Source organism: Cyphomyrmex costatus, unplaced genomic scaffold (genome assembly GCF_001594065.2).
Source record: "Cyphomyrmex costatus isolate MS0001 unplaced genomic scaffold, Ccosl1.0 scaffold14, whole genome shotgun sequence".
NCBI classification, from domain to species: domain Eukaryota; kingdom Metazoa; phylum Arthropoda; class Insecta; order Hymenoptera; family Formicidae; genus Cyphomyrmex; species Cyphomyrmex costatus.
In genome coordinates this window covers 1327807-1341500 of record NW_017275390.1, presented here as the reverse complement: position 1 = coordinate 1341500, position 13694 = coordinate 1327807, and the positions used below count along the sequence as shown (strand labels likewise).

At 28.8% G+C, this 13694-nt stretch overlaps 1 protein-coding gene across 1 annotated transcript; it reads right to left on the bottom strand.

Annotated features, from left to right (window-relative positions):
- Positions 1-9690: 9690 nt before the first annotated feature.
- LOC108783020 (protein FAM60A) lies at positions 9691-11795 on the bottom strand. Its single transcript, XM_018551438.1, has 5 exons — positions 11722-11795; positions 11237-11390; positions 10760-10928; positions 10425-10590; positions 9691-10108 (listed from the first exon to the last, which is right to left on the bottom strand). Exons 1-5 carry the CDS (start codon positions 11793-11795, stop codon positions 9691-9693), a joined length of 981 nt encoding a protein of 326 aa, XP_018406940.1.
- Positions 11796-13694: the final 1899 nt, after the last annotated feature.

Sequence of the window (13694 nt, the reverse complement as noted above, 5' to 3'; positions counted from 1 at the left end):
AAATGGAATGAAAGCCGGCCGATAACATCGACATCTGGTCTGGCGAGTAGTAAGTTGAAATCCAATTAATAATAGAATATCGGTCGATATGTTATCGACGAGATAATCATCAGATTCGTGTCAAAAAATCCAGAGCTCCTTCATCAAATGTAGCCTATCTCGACACTTTGCCTGACAAGTTTAAAATTTACAAAATTCTATATTTTTCAATTTTATATGTACAGTGATGGCAGAAATAATAGGTACAAGCTGTTTTCCATATTATTAAATTTTGTTGGACACTTTTATTATTGTCAGAGATTATAAATCTATGTTTAATTTACAATTAGTATATTTACCAACATTATTTTGTGATAAATCTTATTTACAGTTGATGAAAAATAAGTAGATCGAAACATTGTACAGACGAGAAGAAAATATTGATAAAAAATCTTTATAAAAATGAAAAATCTCTCGGGAAAATATCTAAATTGATAGGATGGTCTAAAAATATGGTTGTTAATGCCTTAAAAGCACAGCAGTCTGTAGAGTTGCGAGGGAAATCTCGAAAAACAACTGAAATATTTAACCGGCTACTATACTTCGAAAATGCAAAGCCGATCCCTTTGCGAGTTCTTTTACACTGAAGGAGCAAACTAATGCACCGATATCAGCAAGAACAATTCGTCAAAGACTGCAAGATGCTAAATTGTGTGCTAGAACCTCAAAAAAAGTGCCACTTGAGTAAGAAGAATATTAGAGATCGTTTAACTTTTGCGAATAAATATTTAAAAACTGTTAGTGAAGAGAGAAAAAAGCAGTGAAGAAATATTCTTTGGAGCAACGAAACAAAGATTAATTTGTTCGGATCTGATGGTGCATTAACTGTGAGGAGGTCTCCAAATGTTGCGTTCAATCCTAAATTCACCAAAAAGACAATATAAAGTTTAGCGGAGGAAATATCATGGATTGGAGATGCTTCTCCTACAATGATGTCGGCCCTCTGGATCAAGGAAGCGATGACAAAAGAGATTTATTGTGACATTTTAAATAACATCATGTGTTATCCTATGCTAAATAGAATAAGCCACTGATACGGACTTTTCAGCAAGAAAATGATCCAAAACATTCGTCGAAACTTGTAAAAACGTGGTTTGAAGATAATCAAGTCTCTGTGATAAAATGGCTAACACAATCTCCTGATTTAAATCCCATGGAAAACTTGTGGTATGAAATAAAAAAGGCAATCCCAAAGGAGAAAATTTAAAATAAAACTCAATTATGGCAAGAAATTCAGAAAGCTCGGTACAACACATTAAAATCAATATGCGAGCGCTCAGTAGATTCAATGAGCCGCCGATGTCAAGCAGTTTTGCAAAATGAGGGCTACGCGACTAAATATTAGTCAGAAAGACAAGATTTGCAATTGTATCTATTATTTTTGCCAATAACTTTTTATCAAAAATTTTCTAAGACTAAATATTTCATAATTGTACGACTTAGGCGAAAAATTATTAATTTTTTAATAAATGTAAAGCCTCAAAGTATTACCTCTACACATAATACTTGATCTGAATATTTTTTTTCTGTCTTCTGCAGATAAAATTACGATTTATCTGCAGTGTACCTATTATTTTTGCCACCATTGTATATATAGTTACAAAAAATTAACATATTAAAAAAACTAACATATAATAACATTACATCAGAGCTGGCACACATGTATTTGAAATACTTTTATTTAAAATCAGTATTTGTAAGACAATTTTGTATTTCATGGGAACATATAGAAATATATCGTATTTTATATCTTAGTATTAATAACGAAATATTAATTATTTTGAATTTCAAATACGAAACTGTCAATCTTATTATTTCAATTACAAAATACAAGAAAACTTGCAATCTGATTTTAAATATAAAATACGTAATACTTTCATATGTTCTGTGGAAATGCAATATACAAAATACACTTCTATTGCAAATGTGTTTTAAATAGGAGTATTCCAAATGCCCCGCATTACATAAATTTAAAAAATATAATGTAATTCCAAAGGTGACTTAATAATAATTTAACTACCGATGATGGTCAAAACTTGACCGAAATGTTTAGAAAATTTAACACGTAGAGAAAAATAATTCAAATAAATAAATTGACATTCGCTAAAAGCGTCCTAAGTTATTACTGCATGCTCTATAATTGCATATTAATTAAAATATATGTAAAAAATATTTAAATATATGTGTAAATATCTTGCAAATATTAAGTAATATATAATATATGGTATAATCTAAAATTACCAGATTCTTTTTTTCTACACAAAAATAAATTCGAAAGATACAATGCACTTGAAAGAGAACGGAGCTGCTCGCTTACAAATAAACTGATTTATTACAAAGTTGTACATGGATACAAGGTAGCGTATTTCTTTTATTTTATAAAAAGGACCGATCGTCCCGTCCGTTGCACAACATTCCGGCCAAAATTCGTAAGGATGCTTCCGGCCTACCGAGAACCGACGAGATTATCGAGCGCAATATAATAATTATCCCTTATAAAAATGTACACAGTATGTATAATATCCCTAATTATACACAATGATTGGAATTATTTTATACATATATATACAAATGCGCTGTATATATATATAATAATAATAACCATATATAACGCGAGATAATCATATAATATATAATATATATAATATAAATTTCCTGATCAAAAAATCCATTCGTATTTTGTTTTATTAATATTTTTATCTCTCATTAATATGTTATTATTATTTCATTATTGACTTTACTTGAAAAAATTAAATAGGAAAGACGAATGAATTTCTTGATCAATGTAATATATTAATAATAATATATTAATTTTATAGCAGTCATCACTTATGTTGAGTCGCGATTAATATTTGCACAAATAAAAAATTAATCGTATAATCTCATCTCTATACACACACGCACATTTAAAGATATTTATGTATTTATACAAAATACATAAATATCATTGTAAAAAGATTTTACCCGCTAAATACATTGGTCAGTCTCACAATCGTCATTTTTAATATTTATGCGAAATTTTATACTCAACCTTTCCTTAAATCTCTCACAAAAGCTTCCGGATCTTTGAAACTTATGGAAGTATCTCGAGTTGAAAGATATAGTTATCTTAAATGGAAAATATAATGCCAATGCTTTTTCTTACAATATATGTAAAAAAATTAATCTGTTACACAAAATCGTACAAATAAAATTCCTGCATTTTTATCCATATTTTACTATTTTCCTTAAATTTCAAAATGTTACATATATATATATATATATATATATATATTTTAGGTTCGAAAATTTAGTTATAATCTAACTCAATATTTCACTCAAAACAAATTTACATATTAAAATTTAATTTACACACAAGTATAATTCAATTTTAACGTTTTTAAAATTTTAATATTCAAGGATTGTAGAATTTTAAGAAATAAATTTATTCTAATAAATTTATTATAAATTTAAAACATAAAAAAATTTATCAACGTTTAAAATAATTTTGAAGCGATTTGTAGCAAGATAATTTAAACGTGAATAAAAATTCAATTTTATATGAAACACTCGATTTATATAATTCTCAACTCTTTATATGTATATATATATATATTTTTTTACACACATATATATATATATATAATTCATTATTTTTATATTTCAATTATTAAATTTTATAGTATAAAAGTAAAAAAAAACCAATCCCGAAACTTTTGCAGACATATACAAATCACACCGTATGTATTTTCAGTAGATCATTACTTGTTTACATTCTGTCCTTAGATTATCATTAATTAAATAACACGCGAGAACACGCGCTTTAATTTAATCAAATATTTATCATTATGTAAAATACGTATATTTTACCAATATTTGTGTAGAAAATACGTATAAAAAATTTTGTGAACACAATTTGGTTGTGTTTCTCTATTATTACGAGAATCCGAATTTATTTATTATTTAACATAGCTAGTCGATATCATAATAGATTATTATCATGATAATAAGTAAATACATATACTAAAAAAATTTTATATATCAAAACGTTACTAGATTATTATATCTTGCACTCGTGATATCGCTGATGATGGCTTGTATGGAGCCGAAACGTATGATTTAAGTAATAATTTTTGTATCTAAATACATTTTTATGTATATGCACGGATAATTGCGTCTATTTTTGCTCTTATTTGCTCGTTATTTTATATACTTTTATTGTTATTATTTTAAAAATATGATTTATTCGAATTTATTTCACAAATATATTAGTGCTTAAAACAAATCCGAATAAAATTTTTATTTGTACAGGTTTGTCATTTAGTACATGTAATCTTACTTATATATTACAATAATAATTATTATTTCACGCGTGTCCTGGTTGATTTGAAATAAAAAATATAATATACTTGGAATTTTTGAACATGATATATAACTAGATGTGAAAAACTTTCTCTGGCGATAATAACGCCGTTATATTGCGTGTGTTCTCGCGAATATTATAATATTAAATTAAATATGTAAAAAAAGAATGAATTTTGTTTATCTTAAGATACTACTAATTTGTCGATAAAGTAACGCACAAATTCACGAATGATGTCTCGGCGATATCAATATCAACGGATAAACAACTGACAAGGAGCAAATTATCACGGAGACTTTTCTATTATTACGATTAACAAAATTAATAAGAGAAATAGTTTTTCAGAACTGTGAAGTTATGATACGTAAATGACATTTTTATACCAATTATAATTATAAAATTTTTAATTATAAAACTCTTTTTGAAATTACATACTACACAAAATTATAAAAAGTTCATTTCTTACTGTTAAGCTACATACATATTACACAGGAATCTTAGTAAAAACTGCTCACAATTTGCGATTTTAATTTTGCTGTACAAAAAAGTAAAAAACATTCTTTATTTAAATAACTTCGTTAATTTTTTACTCCTTTTACAGTTGTCTCCGCGATATATACAACTTTAGTTTTATTGTATTTTTATATTATCATTTGCGTTTTGTATTTTTTTCTGTATCATATCTTATGTTCTATTGTAAATTTTTGTATCATGTACTTGTATATATTTATACAATATCATATATCTTTATATATATATATATATCCTCTGATAAATAAAATTTGAATTTACAATCTAATCGTTTTTCTTTATTTCTCTAAAATTCGAGTATTTTCCTAAATATATTCGAATATTTTTCTGTTATATTGATACGCCATTTATCACACCACATTTGAATATGAAAACATTTTGCAATTTTTTAAAATTTCATATCGTTGATAAAATTTGCTTGAATATTTAAAAAATTAACTAACAATTGGTATAAATTAATTAATATCGGTACCATCAATACGTTAATGGTATTTAAAAATATTAATTAATACCAATTTAATAGCTAATAATTGATACTAATTGATCACTTAAGGACATGAGAAATAAATAAATTTTCACGATATATTGCCAGGCATTGCAATTCCCGTTATTTTATCAATAACTGCATTTATTTTCTGGCAGTGTAAAGAAATTACGAAAGATCATTGATCCATATAAAAATATATGTGCATATGATGTACATGTATAAATTTACATAAAAAAGGAATATTATGTCCAGTAATGAAGTCGACTTATGAAATAAATAAATAAGAGAAAGTATGTTTTGTAATCTAGACGGAATCATAGTACTCGCTTTCTGAGTTTTGTGTCGAGCCTTTTAGTTTCATAAATACATTAAATGCTAAAAATTTAATTAAAAAAAAATTTAGATTTAAATATTTATAACGAATATTTAATACTAAATTCCATTTAAATATAAATTCGTACTATATATTCTTTCTTGCTATATGATGCAGCTTCGATCACATCGCACATATTAATTACGATCATAGTAAATCATAGTAAGAGAATATAATAATAATGATCAGTATTGTATATATCTCTCACAATTAAGAGAAATGATAGAGATCATACAAGAAATGTACAAATGTGATCTATCGCGGGAAAAGGCGATTAGCGTTATCCTTTGATAGACCAGACTTTTCGATGTTTGATTATGAAAAAACTGTTATCGCTTCCTGTTACGATTTATACGATTGTCGATGAGCTTTCGCAAGTCTGATGGGCAATTTAAACGAGCTTTTTTTATTTTCACAATTTAATAATTTAAATCTTAATATATATATAATTTTATCTCTAATTTTATCAAATTGTATTTGATTTCCTTTATTATTCTGATCTTTATAAACTTGTTAAATTCAAAGTGAGATTACTCTTTTGGGGCCATGATAAAAACCACGAAATTCAAATAATTTTGATTATCACATTCTTACAACTCTAGATTTCGAGTTTTGTTGAGCAAAAGATAATGACTCGCTTAGCGTTGGACGGGTTCGACAATATCTATTGCACATTTCATACTTTATTACGTCAAATCCAACTTTTAAGCCAAGAGTCATTACGTTTTCTTTGCTTGTTTGAAATATAACGATTTATAAATCCGTGGTTTTTTGTTACATCTAGATAATGAAAACGTATATTCTTAAGTATTGTTTTATAGCATCGAATATGTGACGTATTGCATATTTATTATAAAAAGATTATATAAGACAGAATCTTTGATATATGTTGAAAACGGATTTTCAATGCAAATAGATTTAATTAATCTTTACATTACAGATTTTCGGTTCCACGGATATATAAATCCTACTTTTAATAAATCTTTGTTCTTTCTTTTTTCAAATTCTACATGAATTTCGTCAAATGGCCGTTTTTATTTATCTCTTTTTGTGCGTTAGTAAAAACAGAAAACATCGTGAAAACAAATCCACCATGACAATTGCGGCTTGTTTTCAGCAGGTACTCAGATTGTACATTTTTTTAGCCCGTTTTATCTTCGTGTACTTAGCGCTAAAGAGAATAGTCGAAAATGATTAAACAATTTATTCAAACATTCATTTCCGACTATCTTTAAAACTTGTTTCTCGATTTTTATATGGATTCAAACACTAGCAGAAGTTTATTTTTTATAAATTTTACAATTGATTTGGAGTCGGTTTTTTACTTTCATTACAGAAAAATCCGATTCCAAATTAATAAGAGATCCATTAATATGAAAACAGTCGCGATTAATCATGAACGTCCCATACAAAATGAGAATTGAACAAACTTTACGCTAAACGTACAATCGAAGCATGCCCATCTCTTTGTTAACTAGGAACTAACAGTTTTTATTTATATATTCTTCTCTCTCTTCCTTATTCTCTCTTTCTATAGAAATGGTTCTGTATATAAGTATCATATTCTCTAAATTATCAAACAAAGATTCGCTGGTCCAGTTTGCCAATCTGATTGCCACTTTCAATTCTCCTACCTAGATCTTTCATTTTCCTACTAATACTGTCTAAATACAGACTAAAAACAGACTTTATCAATAGCCCCGCTGTAAAATTGTTTGCACAAACAATTTCTTTATTGCTATCGTCTTGGGTCGTCGATATGACTACTATTAATTAATTAATTTACGTCATGGAACATCATGATCTGGAAGGAAATACAAGAAATTTCCGCTTTCATCTTCCTTGCTTTCTTTTTTTTTCTTGGACCCAGACGAGAATCGATTGGCAGCTTGGAACTTATACAAGGTGTCTCGCAACAACCATCAGATATCACTTCAAAAAAATCTATTCTTTTTTGTCAATTTAGTTTTCTCTCGATAAAAGTGTTTAAACCTCAATACATCTTCATACTTGAATCAATTACTAAATTGTTATACATGAAACTTTGCTTTTTTCTTTATCAAAGTCTAAGAATATTAAAACTTTAAAATTTTATAAAATTCCATAAAAAATTTCAGATATTTAAGGCTCCTGAATACTCAGCCAAGAACTCTGTGTTGATGGTAGCGACACCGAATTAGTCGGTAGCCTAGCAAAACTGATAGTTATACACATAAATGCAAGCTCATGTCCGTGTGCTCATTTTCGGACAGAAGGGGAGCACATAGACAAGAGATTCATGCTTGTGTGTGTGTGTGTATAGTGCCTCGCCATGGTAAAAGGCTGAAATAATAGGCGTGGAAAAGTAATGTTTTGACCAGTTTTGACGACAAAATTTTTCTTGCGTGCCATTTCGTCAATATTTGCTTATTTGTGAAAATGTGACTTCCCTCGTACTAGTGAAAGTCCTAAAAATTAACGGAAACTGCAGTTATCGTGAAATTTATATAAAAGCGTATATTTAACTCGTTTCATCAGTTGTTAAACTGTGTGATTCTGCCCGAGTATAGACTCACTTTACGTGCCTTTTACAACCATTTACTGACTATCGGAGGAGGAAAGGACAGTTTCCGGCAATTTTCACAAGTGTTTTTGAACGGTCTTGCCTTTTAAATTTATCCAAATTGTCTTTATCAAAAAATGGGACGTAAGAAAAATTAATGTGTTTTTCTCGCCTATGACGTCACAATTCCAACATGGCCGTCGCCGGTATTCAGGAGCCTTAACACGTAACTATTTAATATATCTGATTTCAATTAGAAAATTTTATAAAAGTACTAATATTTCATTAATTATATATGACTTTTTTGACATTATCTTTGGTTGTTTCAGTACACCCTACATATCTCTCCCCTTAAGCGGTGGCACTTGACGTGTTAGAAAAATGAGTACGTAAACCGCCAACTCGGATCGCTGTTCGGTATAAGAAATCTGAGCGTCTCTTACTTTACAATATCATCACAGAACTTTGATGTGTGTTTATATTGCTTAATATAAGACTTAAAAATTATCGATTCGAGAAATGGCGGTTTACGTCAGTCCTTTGCTACGATTAATTCTATTTATTCTTAGCATAATAAATTGCATCCAAATGGCATTTAAACCTTCGAGGTGAAGGTTTGAAACCTTTCAGAGCCACTTTGCTGCCCGGGGATAGTGCACTTAATTAACGTTAGCTTATACCTATTCGTATATACAGGGTGATAGTGTTATACTGCAACAAATTACTGTATCTTGTGCGAGATGTACTAATTCCAGAGAAAATATTTTCCATAAAAAGAAATTGTACGGATTTTTAGGTAGATGTTTTAAATATACTTTAATCATGAACGGTTTCACTTTCGAGAGAAAAACTTTTTATCATCGTTAAGTATTCCTTTCGTGTTTTAGAATTGACTACATAAAACATTTCCCATAAAATCCTAATAAATTTTTTTTTAAAGAAATAACGTTTTTGTATTATTTAATTATCCTCATGTATTAACAATATGTAATAATATGAAAAATAACTTAAACAATAAGTAAAGCAGAATTAACAATGTATAGTAATATAATGAAAAATAATTTAAATAAGCAAGATTTTAAAAATTCTATTACAAAATTAAAATTCGAATATTCTCCATGAGGAAAAATCGTCTCTAAATTGAAATTTAAAAGAATTAAATATTGTAAAAATTTGCTTTATGTATTGTAGAAATATAAAATTTTTTAAAAATTAAAAATTTGAAATTTTTGCCAAAAAAAGTTCGTTATATTGAAGATTTTATAAAAAATTGCAATAAAAAATATCTAATAGACACCCTGTATACATATATGTACATATTTATGCGTGTGTGTCATAAGTAAAGGAATAAATTAACCCTCTATAAAGGGCCGACATTAATTGGAGACCGATTGAAGTGACTGATTAGTAACGTTGACAGATTGTAAGGTTTTGCAACTCGATAACTGATCGAGTTCTATAGGTCTCACAGCTTCCTCTATCATTTTCACATCTGCTTGAACTTGGACATTCTTCGCTATTTTGCTCTCACCCGGATTGGAGGATTCATCGTAACCAGAATCGGATGAAGAGTCGCTATCTGTCTTCGTTTGTTTCGAACTTGTTTCCGAACTTGATGGCGATTCAACGCTATGAATAGGACTGGTGGATGCACAACTGTGAGTGGGACTGGCAACTGTTAAAGAAGAAAGAAGTTTCCGCCTGGCAAGATTTACGCAAGGTTTCAGGCTAGACGGACATATTATAATTTCACCATTGGCGCCTCTGAAAATGCTGCCACAGCAAATAATTTCTCTGTATAAAACAAAAGAAAGATCATATAATAAACGCAAATTAAAATATATATTATATATATATATAATAAAAAATATTTTGATGTATCAATAAAAGAAATATACATTCATAATAAACATGTAAATGTAAGAAATATATAAATGTATAATAAATAGAAGTAGCTATTGAGTCATCTCTACTCTTTAGATTTTATAAAATGTTTCACAAATTTTTTAAGTTTAATTTTTTTTAAATTCTTAATTTTTGTAAAGAATTCTTAATTTGCAAATTAAGTTTCAAAATTCTTAGTATTTATGAAATGCTTTCATAATATTACCTTTTGTAATAAGATAAATCCAAAAAACCATTATCATCTTCATCATTCATATCTTGATCTTGAACGAGATCCAGTTGTTTATCATTAGAGCCAATATCATCGTCATCATCCGAGATGCTTTCCGATCTGCTCGAAGCTTTACTACTATCTGCCAATGTATAATCTTCTACAATAAAAAAAAAAGAGAATGTGTTAATAAAATTATTAAATATTAATAAGATATATTATTAAAATACCTAATTTTTATTTCTATCTTTTAACTTTAATATTTTCTAAATGCTGAATCATGTACATTAGATTAATAAAAAAAATTTGGTATATTCAGTTTAACCAACCTATTAAGTCATCGCTTATTGGTGAGCTTTGTTCTCGATCTGCTTCTGCTTTTACATAGACATGTTTCTTCTTACCGAGTTTGTCAGATGCATCTTTAACTTTTCTTTTATTTTTTGCTTTAAATTTTGTCAGTGACTTAATACCAGGACCAGCACGTGCATCTACAACCTGTAAAAAAAATTGATTTAAACTTAATGATAATATAATTTGAAATATCAAATGTGTTGTATATCTTAATGTTACAGTAGTCACTTGTCAAGTTAAAAATTTGATACCTTGCAATTGTCACAAAAAAGAAGTTTGTATAATTCTCTCTTTCATAAAGTAGAAAAATATTTGTTTTGATTGTAATTAAGAACAATCAAAATTGAATCAAGAGAATCAAAAAGCAATTTAATAAATAATGATATTTATATATCCACAAGATTAAAATTCAAATAATAAAAATAAGATTATCACTCAATATAGATACTAACATGTCTCCAGTTGCGTTCATTTCCTGGAGGAAGCTTCTTAAATCTCTTTACCAGAAGCACACAAGCATTACATATCTCTCCGCTACGTCTTTCATCGAGTTGAAAACATAGCATAAAGTCATCTTCATATTTTTTACTATCTGTGAATCTCGAACTATAAAAATTTATAAACACTTATTATATCAAAACAATATAAAAATAAAATAATATATATGTAACTATATAATAACAAAATATGTGTAATGTCATCAATATGTTATGAATTAATATCATGACATTAACTCTTACTACATAAATAACATTTATATTATATAAGATTTTAATGTCAACATGAATTGTAATATTAATTTAACTTAAAATAATGTAATATTAATTTTGAAAAAATAAAAGAATTAAAAATTATATATATAACTATACTATTATATTTTCATCATATGACATACATACATATATGTATAAATATTTGAATAATACAATATTTTTACCTGCTGGATTTAGCTTTGCAAATGCAACAGCCTGTACTAGATCGATACACCTTTGGTTTGTGAAAACTGAACATTCTGCTCACTGTGTATGTCACTATCGTTTCTGTAATTTAATAGATATGTATGTTATAACAAAATTTCATATTAATATTTATAAAACTTACATCTTTACAATTTTACATTTTTATATCACATACAAAAATAATTATATGTCATTTTATAAATTTTTATTATTCTGTAAATACGATGAATATATATTTTATTGAGCAACACATAATTGCATAAAAATTATATTAAAATTTGGATAAATTGTACAAAAAGTGTATTTTTAAGAGAAACTCAAAATATTTAAATATTTTAATGCTAAAAATTTTTTAATATATAGCATATGAAAATTAAAATATATGTGTAAAATGTATTATAAAATAATTTATAGAAATCATATAATTTGTATTAATTTTATAAGTAGAACAAAAATATTTTAAAAAATTAAAAATAAATTAAAAGTACAGAAATATTTATGCAAATTAAGGTTCAACGCGAACATAATTATTTAACGTAAAATATAAGAAAATATATCACTATAAGAAAATATCACGCGGTATAACATGGACGCCATGTGAAATTGGAATAAATTAAAGTTAACAATAAGATGGACATACTTTAAGTACGTGACAAATGATATTCGGCAAATTACATAAAATTATAAAACGTATAAAGGTGGAAGAATATTTAGAAGATATATAGGTCTTTATAAAAATCAAAATTTCTCGCAAAACATTAATAAGATTTGTACATATCTTATACGGTGTCAGGTGAATATCATGATTAATCACGAAGTTACGCGGTATGCTTAAATTAAAATTGATACTTGAAAGTCGAACATGCCTGAAGTTCACAAAGTAACACAGACGTAGATAAGGTGTCCAAAAAGTATGGTTGTCGCGAAAGTAACATCAAATGTATGTCATGATGATCGCTGATTTTATCAAGCACGTTCGCTACTAGCTTCATGTTTCGTCGAAGGATCACAAGAATCGAGATTCGAAGATCTCGAAATTAATGGAAACTACGATGAAAAACACTGTTGCTAAGTTATATCAAAAGGCAGTGACAGACACTTATTTTTCGTTTACAAAATTGAGCCGTTTCTTCTTTCAGTGATAGTTTTTCACTTTTCTAATTTCCTTCTTTTCCGAATTTAACGCAATATAAATGACCAAGGTGAAAGGCAGTGTCGCCGAGAACGTGTCAAGTCAAAAGTGACGCCGTTTCCAATTCGACCGCTTGTCTCCTTCTCAAAATGGATCTCCGTCCCTGTGGGACACAGGACGCTCCTTGATCCTCCGGTTTTTTTTTAAACCGACACCGTGGAGAGGTGTCGAGATCAAAACAAACGAAAAAGAAACCGCTGTTGACCGCTATTGACACAGATGTGTCCGAACAACACTAATAATCGGGTTCAAGCCGCTTGTGTTTTTTCAAAATGGAAGAGAAAATCCGGTCTCTCACTCTTTCCCCTTCGCTTCCAGAAAGTTCGCTCGAACCGCTTTAAACTGACTCGGACGCTTGGCTCCTTTTCCACTCCTTTCACCCTTATTCGCGATTTCGATCACGGCGATCTTCGCGCGCGCACGCGTTCTTAAAAGGAATTCTCTCAACAAAACCGCGCTCGTTCGCGACAATGTTCAGATGGTTCAGACCAGACGTGACGGCGTGACGCGCGTATGGCAAGAAGCGTGGCTACGCGGCGCGCGCCGGGAAGCGTCACTAAGCGGCGTGCGCATGCGCGTCCTCCCCCCCCCATCTCCCTTCCCTCGAGTTTCTGTCGCGTGCCTACAGCGTTTCGTCGTCAAACTGATCTTCTCGTCCTTTTCCTCTAAGGTTCTCTTTGACGTCCATGCGTGAGTCGAACTTCGTTTGACTTCGCGCGACCGACGAATTCTCTCTTCTTCTCCTCCCCCCCCCCTCCC

Coding starts and splice junctions, on each gene's coding strand:
- LOC108783020 (XM_018551438.1), bottom strand. CDS start 11,795: ATGTTCAGTTTTCACAAACCAAAGGTGTATCGATCTAGTACAGGCTGT. Junction 11,391..11,721: donor TGCAAAGCTAAATCCAGCAG/GTAAAAATATTG, acceptor AAATTTTTATAG/TTCGAGATTCACAGATAGTA. Junction 10,929..11,236: donor ATGAACGCAACTGGAGACAT/GTTAGTATCTAT, acceptor TTTTTTTTACAG/GTTGTAGATGCACGTGCTGG.